At 51.9% G+C, this 17,773-nt stretch overlaps 1 protein-coding gene across 3 annotated transcripts in view; it reads right to left on the reverse strand.

Moving 5' to 3' along the window:
• ZBTB16 (zinc finger and BTB domain containing 16) overlaps positions 1 to 17,773 on the reverse strand; it is a 183,185-nt gene that overhangs the window by 58,338 nt on the left and 107,074 nt on the right. For all 3 annotated transcript variants that reach the window (XM_045797815.2, XM_087868421.1, XM_087868422.1), the window contains exon 4: positions 2,814 to 2,900. In XM_045797815.2, the coding sequence (XP_045653771.2) occupies positions 2,814 to 2,900 (87 nt within the window). The remainder of the gene's footprint in view (positions 1 to 2,813; positions 2,901 to 17,773) is intronic.

The following is a 17,773-nucleotide window of genomic DNA, read 5'->3' on the forward strand; positions in this document are numbered from 1 at the left end:
TGCTCTGACCAATAAAACATGGCAGAAGTGATGTTATAGGTTTCCAGCCTAGCTCAGAAGAGAGCTGGCAGCTTACGCTTCTGAACTCTTGGGGCCCTGAGCAGTCACGGAAGAAATTCAGGCCAGTCTGCTGCAGAGGTAGACTGCGTGGCAAGCACGGAGAGTGAGGACGCTGTCCTCGATGTCCAGCCCCACACAGCCTGACTGCAATCCCATAAGAGACCTCAAGTGAAAACCACCCAACTGAGCCCAGTCAACCCACAGGACTGTCAGAGATAATAACACTCTGTTGCTTTAATCTGCTGGCGGAGCGGTTCATTACACAGCAATTACTGACACACTTCCCGTGGTCAATTCCCAACACGGGAGCCAGAGTGAGCTGTTTAACACATAAATCGAGTCATGTCATTCTCCCATTCAAAACCCGCCAATGGACTATTATTTCCTTCTCTCTATACATGTTTGTGCACACGCATGTGGGTGGGGGTGGGGGTGTGCATATATTACTGAGATATCATTTATGTATCATATAACATGTAACTCATGCATTTAAACCATACAGTTCAACAGTTTGTAATATATTCAGAGTTGTGCAACCATCAATTTTAGAACATTTTCATCACCCCCAAGAGTCACTCCCCATTTCCCTTCAATTCCCCCAGCCTCTGGAACCTACTAATTTACTCTCTGTCTGTAGATCTGCCCATTCTGGAAGTTTCCTATAAATGGAATCATACAACGTGTAGCCTTTTGTGATTGGCTCCTTCCACTGAGCGTGACGTTTTTAAGACTCATCTATGTTGCAGAGTGTATCACTCCTCCACCCCATTTTATAGCCAAATAATATTCCATCCTGGGCATAAATGACGTTTTGTTTATCCATCCCTCAGTGGGCGGACACTGGGTCATCTCTACCTTTTGGCTATTATGAATAATGGCGCTATAAAAATTCACGTGCAAGTTTTCGTGAGAACATATGTTTTCATTTCCCTCGGCAGACACCTAGGGGTAGAATCGCTCCGCATATGGTAACTCTATGTTTACCCTTTCGCGGAACTGCCAGACTGCTGTCCGAAGTGGTTGCGCCATTTTACATTCCCACCAGCCCTGATTTCTTCACGTCCTCGCCAACACCTCTTACTGCCTGTGTTTTGCATCAGACACATCCCGATGGGCATTAGAAACGACTTGTCATTTTGATCTGTATTTCCCTTATGATGGCCCAGTGGTGTTGAGCATCTTTTCATGTGCTCATTGACTATTTGTCTATTTTGGGGGAAATGTCTATGCAGATCTTTTGCCCATTTTTTTATTTCGGTTATTTGTATTTTTGTTATTTGTATTTTTATTATTGAGTTGTAAGAGTTATGTTTTCTAACTGTAGTCTCTTATCAGGGATATGCTTTGCAAAAATTTTATCCCCCTCCAATGGACTTTCAGCACATGCAGAATAACATCTAAATTCCTTACTAGGGTTGAGAGACCCAGCTGATTTTTGACCTCATCTGCCACCACTCTCTGCGCCTCACTCCCTGCCTCCCCCCCCCACCCCCCAGCCACAAGGCTCCTCATGCAGTTCCCTGAGCCTGTCAAGTTCAGCCCAGCCTCAGGGCTTTCTGCAAGTGCTTGTTCCCTCTGAGAGGCTCACTCCCTCACATCAGGACTCTGCTCAGATATCACCTTCTCAGAGAGGCCTGGCCATTTAATCTAAAATACCACTTTTCTCCCTATCACTCTCTTCCCCTTACCCTGCTTCATTTTCCTACTAGCACGTATTATTACCTGACGTTCTATTACACACTTTCTTGCTATACTGTCTCCCCATCAGAGTCAGTTCCGTGAGAGGCAGGAGCGCCATCTGACTCATACGTTACCATACCTTAAATGCAACAAGCGTGCGGGGCACATTGTGAGAAGTCAATCAATATTTTAAATACATCTACTCCTATGGATGAAATGCTTACTATGAGCCAAACACTCTGCAGAGCACTTCAAATAAACTAACTTATTTCATCGTTGTGACCACACGGTGCTATGGAGACAGGTACAATTATGACTCCGCTTTTCTAGCAGACGAGGTGACCCCAAGTGAGAGAGTTTCAAGGACAGATCCCTGGTCTAGCGGGCAGGAAGGGCAGAGCCAGGGTGAGACCCAGGCCATCCCAGCTGCCATGCTCCTGGCTCCAGGATTCACTTGGGCAAGTCACTGTCCCTCCCTGCAGGGTCCTCATCTACGACACGGAAGGTGCCTCCCACCTTACAGAGTTACTGAAAGGCTGCCCCAGTGACACAGATGACTGGTGACGGCACTGAGGCCGAGCAACCAGGGCTCTAACACCAAATAGGTGATCTCATCGTCAGCTGAACGGTTCACACGCATCCTTATGTAGACACCGCTTTCTGTGACCCCATGACTTGACTCACAGCGGGAAGACCAGCCCGTTGTGGCCACTGAGGGTTTCAGAAGTATTCAGATAGAGTGCGAGAGGTTTCCTGACCGTTCACCAAGGGAAGGGGATGCTAGATAACATCGCGGACCTTCTAAGACCTCAACAAGAGCATGCTAGAAGGCTCGTTAAGATGGGACCCTGGTGACCTGTGAGACCTCATCCAGGACAGCTGTCCCTACGAGGCAAGGTCACACGTGGACGTTCCTGCCAGCCAGCCCCACACATGAGAGTAGCTGAACGTGGCACAAGCTCCCCAGGACATGACTAGCTGGCATGTTTGCTGGAAGAGGGTGCCGCCAAGCTACCCCATCTCCACGCACCGGCATGCTGGAGGCCCTGGAGAGTGGGGATCAGTCAACTCACCAGTATGGGTCTGCCTGTGTGTCTCCAGGGCATCCTCCTTCGAAAACTGGGCTCCACACTGGTCACAAACAAAGGCTTTGGCACCCGCTGAAAAGAGAGGGGAGGCAGCCACCGTGAGAGTGATATTCGGTTTGTGGGGAAGGCGTCCTGGGCCGAAATCGTGTAGGTGGATGTTGGGGGATGGGGCTGGATACCTGTGACGACCCCGAGTCAGGGACGGTCACTGGCCCCAGCAGCCAGCCCAGCCCAGCCCCTCCTCCAGGACATGACCACCCACCCCACTGAGCTCCAGATGCCACCATCCAGGGGTCTCCCAGAGAAGAGGGAACAAAATCAGAAAAACCAACATGAGCAGAGACGGGGTCCCGATGAGATGCCCCAAGAAGCAGCAGGATTCTGGGGGGCTGGCTCCAGCTGAGGCACGGAGAGGAGTAAAGGGTTCAACGAGGCAAACGTGCCCTGTTGCTTAGACTGTACCTTATGGGAAGGCAGGAACTGCTGACGTACCTCTACTTGGACAGCCCCTAACTCAGTACGCCCAAAACTAGACTGTCTGCCCCAACTACCCCCCTTGCACCCGACTGCTCAAAATCCCTGAATGACTTCCCTGTGCCTTCAGGATAGAATCCACACTTCTCACCAAGACTCACAAGGTACTTCTGGACATGCTTATCTTTCCTGCTTCATCTCTCACCCCTCAACACTTGCTGCCTGGTCTCCAGACCCACTCAGCCGGGCGGGGTCCCTGAAGGGGCCAGGCTCTTCCCCACTGAGAGGCCTTCTGCTCCTCCCGTGTCTGACATCTAGCCCCTCACTTCTGGCCCCAGTATAGCATCCTCTGCACCAGCGTCCATACCTCTGTCCCCGTGTCTGGAGGACACAGCCCTTCCCTGTGCTCCCACAGCACCCTGTATGTTCCAGATCAGAGGCTCACCATGTGCTCTTCTAAATGCCTGGCGACCCATCCCTGCCTCCTGCCACACTGGAAGCTCTCCGAGGAGGGGAGCATGTCGTCGCATGCACAGCTGCATCAGCCCAACACCCAGTGGGAACCGATTACTGTATTTGTGCAATCAACAAAATCAATTCAGTGCGATTCAAATTGATAAACTTTTTCAGAACCATTATTTACAAGGCTCAAGGCGACAACGCCACAGCGTCAAGACAAACAAGACTTTTCACCATTTGCTAACAGTCTTCAAGGCTGTAATACATGATTTCATTCAGGGGGCACCTGTCTTAAGCCTTGATCGCTTTCATTCGAAAGGTCTTCTGGATGCATCTTTTGCACTGCCTGCCGACTCTCCCTGCCCCATCCGGGCCCTTGCTGGATGGAGCCCAGAACACTGCTGGACTCATCATGGTCACCACACCCACCAGCTGGTCTGATTCACCAACACATGCAGGTGTCTTGAAGGCCACTTGCTTCCTTCCTGCTTCTTGCTCAAGCACTTGCATGGCTCACAAGCTGCACTGATTCTAAATTCCTGGTGGCTGTGAGGCCTGACCACTTAGCCACCTAGCTCCCCGGGGAGCTGTCTTCACCTTCCCTGGGTGGAACCACAGGACCCTCCCTGAGTCTATGAGCGTGAGCACAGCCAGGTCCCAGTTCTCTGCCCCTTTCCATCCTCAAGACCGGAGTGTGTGCATATCAAACACGCCGGCTCCACTCTGCCCATCCCAGGATGCCCTGCACATTGTTCCTTTCAACGCTGTATTGGAGTCTTATAAGAGGCAGAACATTTTTTTAAGATTTTATTCATTTATTTGACAGAGCAAGAGAGAGCACAAGTGAGGGGGAGAGCGGCAGAGGGAGAGGGAGAAGCAGGCTCCCCACTGAGCAGGGGGCCTGATGCGGGGCTCGATCCCAGGACCCTGAGCACCCAGCCACCCTGAGGTAGAACTTCTTACACATAATTATAGTAGAAACCTAGTGCTGCTTTCCAACCATCTCGATTTCCTGAGGCTCTACCAGATACCAGGCACGATGCAAAGTGTTTAAGACGTATTGTTGCCTTTAATCCTGCCAACCTTTAAAAGTACATACTGCTATTACCCCCCCTTAGCAGACAAGAAACCCCAACCTCAGAGAGGTTCAGCAGCTTGCCCAGCGTCACACAGTGCATAACAGAAGTGCATTCAAACCCAGGCAGCCTGACTTCAGAGCCTTTGCTCTTAATCTCTGTGTATTTTGGCTTCCCTAGCGCTCCATCTACAAAGATACTTGACGGATAAGAAGGTGAAGTATGGGTTTCCTTTCCCCAACTCAAGAAAATAAAATTCCAATATGCTCCTTTGATACATCAAAGTTCTGTGTGAAATTCTAGCTGGAGAAATGGTTCCAATACTTTTTCAAAAAGTTTAAGAACTTCTTCCTTAGAGTAAGAGCACAAACTCTAAGGAACAGAATTCAGAATACAATTTGTAGTATGGGCTTAAGTTAAACAGCAATAAACAGTTCTTGCCAGTGAAGGGTAAAAGGATCCCAGAGTACATGCAGAATGTCGGGTCCTAGGAGAACACCGACCTTGTCTATATTCCAACTGATGAGCCATATATACCCTCTACTAGGTACTCCGTAAATTTTCGTTGATTGGCTGAAAAAATGAATGAAAAGGTGCCCTAGGGAATATATGGAGTCACTTTTCCTTAAGAACTTTAAATATAAATATTGCCAGTTGTACTAGGTGGCTGCAGGAATTTTGCCTGGAGACGGGGAGGTCACGATCACCTCCGGGTGTCCCTTCAGGCTGCCGGGTGTCCTTGGACCAAGGACCCGTACGTGCCTTATACGGCTTCAAGAAAGAGCTTTTGAAGGAACCTGACGGCAAGACAGTCACAATGTGTGTCCGCTCAGGTGGCAGCCAGGACCCCTTTTCATCCATTTACTCTGGAAGTGCAGCAAGTACCTCAAAGAGCAGTGCGGACGAGGTGGGTGGATGAAGTCACAGCCTTCTTGCCCTGAGAAATCCTCCCCAGTCCCAAATCATTAGCCAGCAATGATTTCCTGTGGATCTGTAAGGGATCTGACTTGTGCTGCATTTCTTTCTTTGGTTCTCACAATTCTCAGGGCTCCCTAAAGAAGAAAGCAGCTGGGGAGGCCCGAGGCTGCAGCAGGGCCTGGAGAGCCCCGGGGGCTCTGCCTCCTGCAGGAGCCCAACAGCCAGGTGAGGAGTGTCTGTGCCTCCGCCTCAAAGGGATGTGGTGCGGAGGGTTCTTAGAAAACAGCCGTCCACACGGCGACAGCGGCACCTGTTTTAAGGACCGAGAGCAGAGAGAAAGGAAGGAGGGCAGGTAGGAAACGAACGGCCGGATGTGTGCCATCGGACAAGTTCAGATGGAGATAAAAACAGCTCAGCACATGTGAGCTCATCAAGGTTGCCGGCTTGGCCCGAGCCTGACCACATCTGGCTGCCCTCAGTGTCCTCCCCTCTCCCCGCCTGCCTTGAAGTCACGACACTGAGCTGAGGCTGTGAAAGTGCCCTGGCCTCCGTGCACAGCCTGACCCACCCAGACAGGTCAGAACTCTCATCACGTGCAGAGACCACAGACGTTGGCTCCCACTTCAGGCTCCATTCCTGAAGCCCTGGGACCCACCCCCACCGAGACCCCAGCCCCCCCAATGCCCCAGGGTGAGCCCAACAGCAAAGACAGGCAGTTCCAGGGCCCAGGAGCCAGCAAAGAGAGGCAGAAACCCCCTCTTCCCAAGGAGGCATGTGCCTTTAAATTGTCTCTGTAATGGCTGGCTCAGAGGCAGAAATATTTGGCAGCCCTGAAATTAAAAGTGATAAATTTCCTCGCCAAGCTTTGATCAATAATAGAGGCCTCATCTGTTAATCAATAAGACAGTCTCTGCCTGTTTACTGTGCATATGTTGTTCGCCGCTGCCTTCGCCATGATGTCAGGTTTGCATTCAAAGCAATTCAAGTGTGTATAAACCACATGGCTATTCCCAAAATGCATTACAGTGACATCATTCAGGCACTAATACACTTATAAAGCATCAGTGCGAGGCAGTGATGGAGGGAGGGAGGAGGTCATGCCAGTTGAGCACAATGGGTGCATGGGGATAGATCAGCATTTACCCCCCACAAAATTTCCTGAGGCTCATCTTGGGAGTGGGAAGAACACCAGGGCCCAGCTCAGGGATGGCCATGCCTTGCCATAGCTTTCCTACGCACAGGGATATCTTTTGGATGTCCATCAAGAGTATGCCCAAAGGTGGATTACAGTAAATGAACAGGACGGACAAAATCCCTGCCCTCAGAGAGCTTACATTCTAGAAGGGAAGGCACATCTTTAAAAACCCAGTGAATATAAACCAGGTAGAAGCAAGTGATGAAAAGAGAAATAAATTAAGTGAAGAGGGACAGAGAAGGCCAGGGGCTGCTATCTTTAGGGGGTCGGCACAGAAGAGCTCTGTGATAAGCTGCCATCTGAGTGGGGAAGCTGAAGGAAGCAGTAACACCCCCCAGTCCAAGGAAACCCATTCCAGACAAAGGAGGCCAATGGGCTGGAATGGAGCCAGTGAGGACAGCGGGAGAGATGGGGTCGAGTAGGGGATGGACGGCAGGGACAGAAATTCACAGCCAAAGGGAGAACAGCTGGAAGATGGAGCGGGCTGGACCCTTGCCATCCTCCCCTGCGATTACAGATCTGAGCGAACAGCACCATCTAGAGCGGGGAGCACCGGGTCCTGGGCCTGCCCAGCCACTCACGGCTGCGGACACCACAATGACCCTTCTTCCAGAGCTGGGAAATGGGATCTGCCGTGGTGAAGATCGAAGGGGAAGATGGACCTTAATGAACACAAACTCCTCGTCGGTCACCAAGCACTCTGCAGATACAAGAGCTCACTGACGTTATTTAAACCTCAGGACGCAGGAGAGTGTGCTTTAAAGCCCAGGACTCAGGTCCGATGGATCAGAGCTCGAATCCCAGCCAGGCTAGTCAGGAGCTGTGACCCTGACCCCAGCAAGATGCCTGATCTCAGTGGGTCTGTCACTTCCTCTGCAAAATGGGAACAAAAGTAAGTCCCTCAGAGGATGTGACAAGGTGGGTAAAGGGCTTGGCCTTCTGGGGGGGGAGGGGGGCAGACAGACACACCTAGTAAGGAGTAGCTACCATCACCAGTCAGGCTCGGGGTCATGATTTCTTTAAAGAACTTCTCTGTGCCAAGTATGATTGATTTTACTGAAGTTCAATGTACAGTTATTTAGAGGTCATTAATCTCGTGTAAAGTGAGTCTCACATTTATAAAGACATATTTCACTATAATCTCCTCATACACACACACACACACACACACACACACACACACACACACGCACACCCCTCATGCCTTTCATTTAAAGGTGAGTGATTGTCTTGTTGGGGGAGCAGGAAAATCTGTCAAAGGACCAACATGTCAGTATTGGCAGCTATTCACCAGCCCGGCTCGGAAATACCCCCGGATGAGCCGCAGGAGCCACAGGCCAGCGTCCCGCGCTGCCTGGCTCTCCTCTGTCTTCAGCAGACTGTAAGCTCTGTGCAAGCAGGCAGGGCTGGCCTCTGGCCTGTCCCTGCCCTTTCCCAGTGGCCTGCTCCCTGCCTGCCCAGCAGCTGCGCTCGCTACTGGGTCAATAAACAAAGAAGCCCTCTGGCAGGTTCCAGGCCCACAACTGGCCTGGGAAGAGGGCAGTGGCCATTCAGGGCACTGCCAGGCTGTCCCCTAGGGGGTGGCAGAGTCCTTATTCTACAGACTCTGGGTTCTCTACTGGCCCTTTTGAACACTCAAGGACGTGGTTTCGGCTGGCACTCAGGCAGAGAAAGGAAAGGCTGGAAATGGGGCTGTGGGCTTCCCCTGCAGCACGATCACCCTCTGCTACCCTCCCAGCTGCCCAGGGCTCACACCCCCCACAAGAAGAAAGCAAACCCTCCCTCAGTACACTCAGGAGCCTCCTGTCCAAGAGGCGTCCAGCAGCCACAGTGGACCCTGGATGGGCTGGCAGTAATCTGCTGAGCGACCCCCACTCCCCGCCCAGGCACAGAGTTTATCTGAGGTTCAACGGTAAAGGGACAGACAGATGTCCTTGCCCTGCCAATCCCCTGGGGACCCTGCAGGTGAGGCTCAAGGGTGCCTCACGAGCTACCCTGGAGGAGCAGGAGTGCCTGACCCTCTGAATCTCCCAGACTCCTACTCTCTCCTACTTCTCCCTGACTTCTGGATGCCTCCGGAAGGTCAGACAGGGGCTCTAGGCAGGAGGAGGGCTTGACACAGGTTAAGGTGGGATGGAAAGAAAGTAGGCAGCCACCACAGCCCAAGGAGGCTAGAGATGGTCTAAGGCCTCCACGTGCAGGGGGCCCTTTCGCTCAGTGCTAAGGATCACCTCAACTCAGGAATCAAAGAAGACACGGGCCAGGAAAGCCCTTGTAAAACCATAAAGCTTTCTCTAACCCCCCAGCCTTCCATCCAGCAGAAGCTCGTCAGGCTCCCCGCAGCTGTCCTCCCCCCCACAGCCCCCTTGGCGCCTCCCCTCGGCAAAGGGTGCAGCCTTCCTCCCTACTTGCCCTCCCCACCAGAAACAGGGTGGGGGGTCCCCAGCATCCAGGAAGGGGAGTAGAAGATGCTGAACTCAATCAGAAGTGGGCTGGTGTCTCTCTGAAGTAAATAAGGCAGAAGCCAATGAAAGAAGAAGAAAAAAAAGCAAAATCCCTCCCTCTCCTACCCCCATGCTAATAAGAAGGCGGGGGGGGGGGGCTGAAAAAACAATTCACATTTGCCAGCATCTAATGTGGAGTAGTGTGTGCTTTTTCTTTTAATTCCTTGAGATTTTAAAATAAACATCTTGAATGTTCTGATGAGCTATGCATGCCTGCTTACATAAGGAAGTACAGAGTGTACCAAAACAGCAGACCCAAAGAAAGCATAAGCCGTCAGAACAATGAGTACAGACACGGGGCGTTTTACAACGGGCCATGGTGTACAGTTTTATTTACAGTACCTCTTATCAGACAGAGAGCAGGACACCGGCTGCCAGCTCCAAAGGCTAGGACTGCGTGTTCTTTCACTCAAGGAGATGTGTACTCCCCGAGAGGCTCTGCAAGGCGAGCTCGCTTGCTCTCTCTCCCCCTCTCTCTCTAGCTCGCTCTTTCTCCTGCAGCAACACAACAACAACTGATCCAGCACTAGAATCTCTGTAAGGGACACTCATTCGGGGAAGAGGGGAAGCAGTGGGCAGATGTGGGCTGAGCAGGAGACTGGCTCAGGATATGGTTCGAGGAGAGCTCTAGCCGACAAGGAAGTGGGGGCACGGCTCCCACGACAGGACAGGGGAGGGGGGCCGGGGGGGTGAATGAAGTAACGGTGCAGGCCCCAATCCGAGGTAGGACTGAGGAAGCCACCAGGACTGTCTCCAAGCCGTGCCAACAGAGACGGGACTAACCGGGGACCGTGAGTGGCAAGTTTTCAGACCTCTAGACGTCAATTTCCCATTGATGACCTGCTAAGTGGCTGGACCTCTCACACGTGGCTCGGTGTTCTCTCCACAGAAGATGAGACCGTGGAACAGGTCAGAAGGAAATCCTGAGGCGTCTCTGGTCTGAGAGAGCACTTCTTACCCTACCCAATAAACCTCATGCTGTCGGGACGCCCCAAGGTGCCCTGGTGCCCTTGGCTGTCACTGGGACCCTGTGGTCTTGATCTCAAGCTCCACACGGAAAACAGGTCCTCCTTGTCCCTTTATCCCTGCAACTCAATTCTCAGAGAGCCTTGGAGAGCTCCCTTGGTCACCACATTCAGCACCAGCAGGAACCCAATAGGCTCAGACACAGCCCCTGACCAGTGCAAACCCATGTGCTCAGTATACAGCTGTGCACTAGGGAAGCTCAGAACCCCTGCTCTGGGCTCACACAGACCAGGTTCAAGTCCCGGGTCTATCATTTCTAGCTCCCACCCTGGGCAAGCTAATTCTCCTGTCCGGGCCTATTTCTGCACCTGTATAATTGGGGCACAGAGCAGCCACCTCCCAGGGCCGAGTGAGGATCCATTTAAATAGTCGATGTAAAGTCTGCAACACCAAGCCTGGCACACAGGACCTGCTCGAAGAATGCTGCTTGTCATTAACATCAGGACTGTTTCCACTACTCTCCCCCACTGGTGACGTCTGGGGCCCATGAAGACATCAAAGGCATGCAGCAAACATATCATAACGTTTGCAATATTCTTACCACCCCAGCCAAAACACAGAGAACGAAAGAAGGGAGAAAAGCTGCCTATTCTGAAAAGTCTTCAACAGATGTTCTCTGGGGAGAGGAAGATAAAAAGAGGCAGAGGACACTAACGATTGAGCACCTTCAAGAAACCCCTCTACGAGCCAACAATCTACAGGGCGCTTGGGGGGCTCAGTCCGTTAAGCGTCTGACTCTTGATTTCAGCTCAGGTCATGATCTCAGGGTCGTGAGATCGAGCCCCATGTTGGGCTCCACGCTGGGCATGGAGCCTACTGAAGATTCTCTTTCTTCTTCTCCCTCTGCCCCTCCCCACTAAAAAAACCAAAACAAAATAAACCAACAATGCACAAATAAAGACAGAGCCCCCGATCACTCTTCCCTGGGAGAAGGTCAAAGAAAAGGCACCTCTCCAGTCGACCCTCAACATTCATGGCCAAGTTTTGACAGCACTATCAACCTCCTACTAAAATGAGTGCAAACCTATTTAAGGTGAATTATTATAAGTGAAATACAAGTAGGATAATAAATCTGTCACAGCAAAAACAACAGTGTGCAAATCTTCCCAAAGCCTAAGTAAGAGTATTGATTTGGGGGTTCACCTTAGCACTGCCTTTAGCCCATTTCTTCCCCAGGCAACTTCCATGACTGGCTAATCAAGGTATGGGGGTAATCAACGCAATGACACAAACCCCTCTCTTGTTAGGCGAATGTCAGCTCCGGCTCTGATGGACCAGACATCCTTCCAGACACACTGGGCCAACTCAGACATCTCGAGGTGAAGGCTCCGCACAGCTGGTGGCCAGACCCGGCACTGAAGTTCTCCTCACTGGCAATATGGTCCTGAGGCCAACTCTGTAGCCTCACTTCCCTCCTTAAAATGGGGTTGTTAACCCCCCCATCTTAACCCTGTAAGAAATACCGGGCACAGAGCGGGTGTACGGATAGCTATTGTGATTATAGAGTAACTTCACTTCACCACGTGGTTGAGTTTCGGGAGGCCAGGCCCTGGCCTGAGCCTTCTGGAACTCCAGCCCATAAGATTCCAGCCCCACAGCTCCCGGGGGAAGGCCCACCTGCAACGAATGCCCTAGAGAGAGGAGACCTGGCATTCCCCGGGGCTCTACCGCACAAGGTACTCAGCTGTTTGGGATGAGAGAGGGCACCGTGGGGGGGCAGGTGGAGGGGCTCAAGGAGAGCTCTCCTGAAACACCACAGAGAGAAATGGACTGAGTCCCGACTGCCCCACTTGCGCTCTGTAGCCTTGGGCGAGCCGCTTCATCTCTCCATCCGTAAATGACAAGTTTCAAATTGGGACACATCTCAGGGTGAAGAAAAGATGGACGGGTGCTGTGTGAGAAGCAGCTGGAGGCACATGGCAAAGACCGCTCTCCATGGCTATAAATGGGAGCTCCTGTGCTTACAACCCTTGGCAATGGGAAGGCGCTGGCTAACCTGAGATGGGCTGGGTTCTCTGGTTCGGCCAGGGGATTCCTTCTCAAGGAAATACCTTGCTCTATCAGGCAGGCAACGTGGAACAGACAGTCCAGACACTGGGAGAATCATTAGCCACACAGAGCGGGGCCAAGCCAATGAGGCCAAGGGAAAGGCTGACCCTGGGGTTCCAGGGAACACGGACGCTCTCAGGTGCTCGCAGCTTTTTGTTTAAGAAAGATAATGCTGCCATCTTGGCTTTTGTAAAAGACTAGGTAAAAAGGTCATTAGGGATTTCTGCCATGATTTTTATGGGATAGCTCCTCAACCTTCGGATACCAATAACTGTCTTCTCCCCTGGACATGACTTGGGCATTCTCATTCTCAGGTGAGAGGTTCAGAATGGAAAGAAGGGTTTCTACTGGCATCTAGCAGCTTCAAAGCTCTGTTACCCGAGCCTCTGGCCTCCTCCTCTCAACCTCAGTTACCCTGCTCCTTTCTGCTGAAACACCTTCAGAGTCTTCTATCACAGGCCTTCCCCCGGAAATCTGGCCTAGGGGCCCCCTCCCCCACACACCTCCCCAAGGTGTAAGATTCATGAGTACTGTCTGGACAATGGCGAAAAGCAAAACCAGGCCACTCCAAGGGCAATGGCCAAGATCAAAGCCCTGCCTGCCCACAGAATTTCGAACCGAGGTCTGCCACCACCCCAGTCCCCCAACATTCCCTGACACTCCCTCCAATTAAATTCTCACTTGAGTTATTTTCAGAGGGAAGGCAGGGCACAGCAGCCCTCCCCAGCCGTCCCCACGTTGTGGTTCTGCCTCTGACCTCTGGGAGCCACGGTGTCCTCACCTGCCAAGGAGCCACTGACACCTTCCTCCAGCCCCACAAGTGCACAACTCCAGGGGCACCACTCACTCAGCAGCAGGGCCTTGGGGTGTTGGGAGGTTTAAATGAGGCAAGGCACATGAAGGCGCCTCACAATGGAGCTGGCTCTGGGCAACGGCACCCTAACTCTTCCCGCCCAGGGTCCCAGGGGTCCTGCAAGGACTGCCCCCAAGGTGGAGCAGTAGGGCTCTACTGCAGCACTGATATGATAACAAGAATACAAATAGCAAACATTTATTGAATATTATGAAATAAGCCCTGTACTAATGGCTTATTGTGCCATATTCCATTCAACTCTCCCCTCAATTCTGATATTATCCCCATCATGAAGATGTGAAAACGCAAGTTTGAAAAACCTGGTTCACTTAGCCAAGGTCTCATAGCTAGTACGCATCAAAGAAACAAAATCCGGGTGGCAGCATGGAAAGCCCACCTAACAGAGGCCTTTGATGCGATCAAAGGTTAAAGAATAAAATGTTCCTAGTCAGGGGGACAGAAAAAGGTCCGAAAGGCAGTGCGCTCAAGTCTTCTGTCACCCTCCACACTCTGGAGCTGAAGGTCTTTCCCACAAGCTCTGAGGCCGTCCCCCTCCAGGCAAACGCTCGTCTCTGAGCATTTTCTCTATTAAGAGCAGCTCCCACTTCCTGGGGCCGAGGTGTGGCAGCACTGTCCACCAGAGGCTGGACTGGGAGCCAGGAGCACCAGGGTCTAGATCTGGCCCTGTGGAACACATTGGTATATTCTAGAATCCTGATTTACTCGACTGCCTTTTTTCCATCTGTAAAATAGCCCCTCAGTGCCACCTGATGATGGTAGGAGAGGAACGAGGTCAAGGACATGAAAATGTGCAGGGCTTTACAGAAGAGGTAAGGCCGATCCTCAGAGCTGACTTACAATAAAACCCCAGTTAGGAATACCAATCCATGGGTGCGCCTGGGTGGCTCAGTCGGTGAAGCCTCTGCCTTTGGCTCAGGTCATGATACCAGGGGCCTGGGATCGAGCCCCACATCAGGCTTCCTGCTCAGCAGAGAATCTACTTCTCCCTTTCTTTCTCCCTCTGCCTCTCCCCCTGCTTGTGCTCGCTCACCCTCTCTCTCAAATAAAATCTTAAAAAAGAAAAAAAGAAAGAAAAAATATCCCTCCATGACTAACCCCCCTCCTCAGCATTCTCCTTTTGATTTCTAAGCAAGCAAGATATTCTATCATAAAAAACACTCTGTTGTTGGGGCATCTGGGTGGCTCAGTCAATTAAGCCTCTGACTCTTGTTTTCGGTTCGGGTCCTGATCTCAGGGTTGTGAGATCAAGCCCCGTGTCGGGCTCTGCACTCAGTGGGGAGTCTGCTGAAGATTCTCTCTCTCTCTCTCTCCCTTTCCCTCTGTCCCTACCCCCGGCTTGCATGTGCTCTCTCTCAAAATAAAATCTTTAAAAAAACCAATCATCTTCAAAGTCGAAAAATGGACTCTCACATTGATGGACGACAGCAAACTCATTCTTTCAGAGGCTGAAATAGATAAGGTTTCTTTGGTTGACCTTCACGTAACCAAAAAGTCTCTTTACTCCCCCTTCCTGGGCAGCCTTGCTAATCGGGGCTTTACAGAACAGATGCTCATTCTTGGCCACAAGGGTCTCTTCCCTTTGCCACCCCCCTGCCTGTGCCCCTTATAACCTGCCCTTTATTCACTGCCCAAATTGGACCCCTTCCCCCAAGAACAGCACGCAAATCCAATTCGTTTGTGGCTAAATATGTAAACCTTAGGCTAAGGGGTCCATCCCTAGACTGCAGAGTTGTCAGTTCCTGTAAATTCACACACACACACACACACACACACACACACACACACACAAACCGGGGCAAACACCAAGGCAGGAGCAACCAGTCCACAGCTTCTACTGTTCCTCTCTTCCCGATGACAGCTGGGAAAGAGGCCCGTCACCTGGCTCGCCCGTCACAACACCCACCGCCCCATCTCAGACCGAGCCCAGGGGACTGCCACCCTCCCTCCCCCTTCCGCGGGCCCCTTGGTGGCACGTCGCGGCTGCCAGTCTCTCCAGGCCTGCTGTGGCTTTCAGAAAACAGAGCATTTCTATTTTTAGCCCATCTCAGCCTAATAATACCCCCCAACACCCATTCAGCTTAATCACTTTATTGAGGACAAGAAGCAGGCTCTCCAGCCCGGGTGCTTCTGATGTTAGGAAGTAGTAAAATGTTCAAACTGGTTAAAAATGACACTCATTGGCTTGCCTTTGGTGTTTCTGAGACCTTAATTGAGGCCCAGGCTGTGGATCTAAAGAACCTTGCAGGTTTCGGAGTCTTTCCTTCTTACCCCCTGCACATAATTGAGGTGTTACATTACAACTCCAGCACTGACATTTTCAGGCTCAAAATTCAGAAGCCTTGAGACTCCACACTTTTCAAAACAGAAATACGGCCTGTCACACTCTAATGCCCCTTCTTAGCATGAACCACCCCCCACCCAAAACAACAAAATGCAACTCGCCTCTTCTGGCCGACCTTGTGCAAAGAGCTGGGGGAGATAACTGTCCCCGTGTTAGGCGTTATTAAAGCGAATGTGACAACTAAAATGACATCGAATTGCTGCTTGAAAACAGGAAGGTTTGTTTGGTGTAATTAAAGGACCTGAGAATTTGGTGTGTGCAGAAAATAGACTGTTGGCAGCCCTTTCGCACGCACCTTTGAGACCGTGACTTCCAAAGCTTTGGGGTGACATTCACGAGCATGCAATCTGTGCCTTGTGAACTAGGGCCTGGGGGGGGGGGGAACGAGAGCAGCCTGGAAAAGGGATGAAAATGCCTTGGTCTCAGAGGCGAAGACCCGTGGCATCAGGGGCAGGCAAGCCCGGGTTTACACCCCAACTCTGCCTCTTACTTGCGGGGCAATCTGGGCAAGTCAAGTCAGTTTCCTCCGTATCCAGTGGAATTGTAACAGCACCAGCATCAGCGGGGGCTTGTGGGGATCGAGTGAGATCATGCAGTGTCTGGCACGATAACCTGGCACCTGTCGGCCCTCAGTCCAATGCTAGCCGCCACGGTTCCTGTCCCTGCTCTTCTCTACTCTGCTATGGGCACCTTCTAAGACAAAGGGTTTAGTCCTTGTCTCTGCAGCCTTGCACACACAGAAAAAAAAAAGGAATTTGATGCTAGAATGGCTTATCACCAGCCAGTCGCGTGCAATCTCGGGATGTCTGTAGACACGGGGTAAGGAGCTCCACGGACTCAACGTGACTGATGGAGTCTGTCCCAAGCAGCTTTGAGGGCTGGATGACCTCTCGGGTCCCTTCCAGCTGGGTCCCAGGCCTGCAAGCTTACCTGGGAGAGGCTCCTCTGCCTTCCCAGCCAGCCCCTCCCCTCTCCGTTCCTCCCTTCCTCCCCTTCGTAGGCAAGGTGCTCAGAGCCCCTTTATAAACTTCTTGCTCTTCGGAAGGCAGAGGCGGGATGCCTCATTAACTTCCCTAGCTAATTTTACAATTTAACCAAACACCACATTCCTGCCTTGATGCAGCCAGCCTCTGCCTGCGACCAGCTTTTATAGCTGTGCGATGGAGGAAGGAGGTGGTCCAGGCCGGAGATGCGGCAGAGTCTCCAAACTAAAGTGGGAGACGGAGAACAGAAGGGTCGTGTGTGTGTGTGTGTGTGTGTGTGTGTGTGTGTGTGTGTGTGTGTGTGTTAGGCAACTCTGCCTGGGCTATTTGGGGCTGAAAAGTGAGGGAAGAAATCCACACAGGGCCACAGTGTCAGAAAGATGGAGTGCTCTGGTGACAGTGACTCTGGCGGCCCCCCACCCCTACCCCCGGGGGCCAGGGGCCAGATCTAGAAGCACACTTACATGCTGTCCTCTGAGGGGCATGGTTCAATGCTGATGAGCAGCAGGGCCACTCAGAGGACACGTTCAGCTTGGCCAGGCCTCAGCACCCCTATCAAAGGGCACTGAGAGGCCCCCTCCCAGCCCACTTAGCCCAGAAGCCTTGTGGATGGCAGGTTCAGGCTCCTACCTCCTGATGAAGGGTCTGGCTGAGGGTGAGAGGTGCTGGGAGGGCAACATGTATAAGAAAGTTCTACCATAAAGAATCCTCTGCGGGGGGGTGGGGAGGCTCCTTGGAGGTGCAGTCAGTTAAGCATCTGACTCTTGATTTCAGCTCAGGTCATGATCTTGGGGTCATGAGATCAAACCCCGCGTCCAGCTCCACATTGGGCATGGAGCCTGCTTAAGATTCTCTCTCTCCCTCTGCCCCTCCCTAACCCCCAACCCCACACACACCCGTGCACTCAAAAAAAATAAAAAAAGAATCCTCTGGGATAAGAAAGACCCCCCCCCCGCCAGGAGTTACACTGGTCCCATTTACGCAGGCCCACACCCCACCCACCCGTGACACATAGACCCCGAGAGAGAGAAAGAAGGTATGATTGG

Source organism: Ursus americanus, chromosome 16 (genome assembly GCF_024610735.1).
Source record: "Ursus americanus isolate L20-20 chromosome 16, mUrsAme1.1.p, whole genome shotgun sequence".
Taxonomy (NCBI): domain Eukaryota; kingdom Metazoa; phylum Chordata; class Mammalia; order Carnivora; family Ursidae; genus Ursus; species Ursus americanus.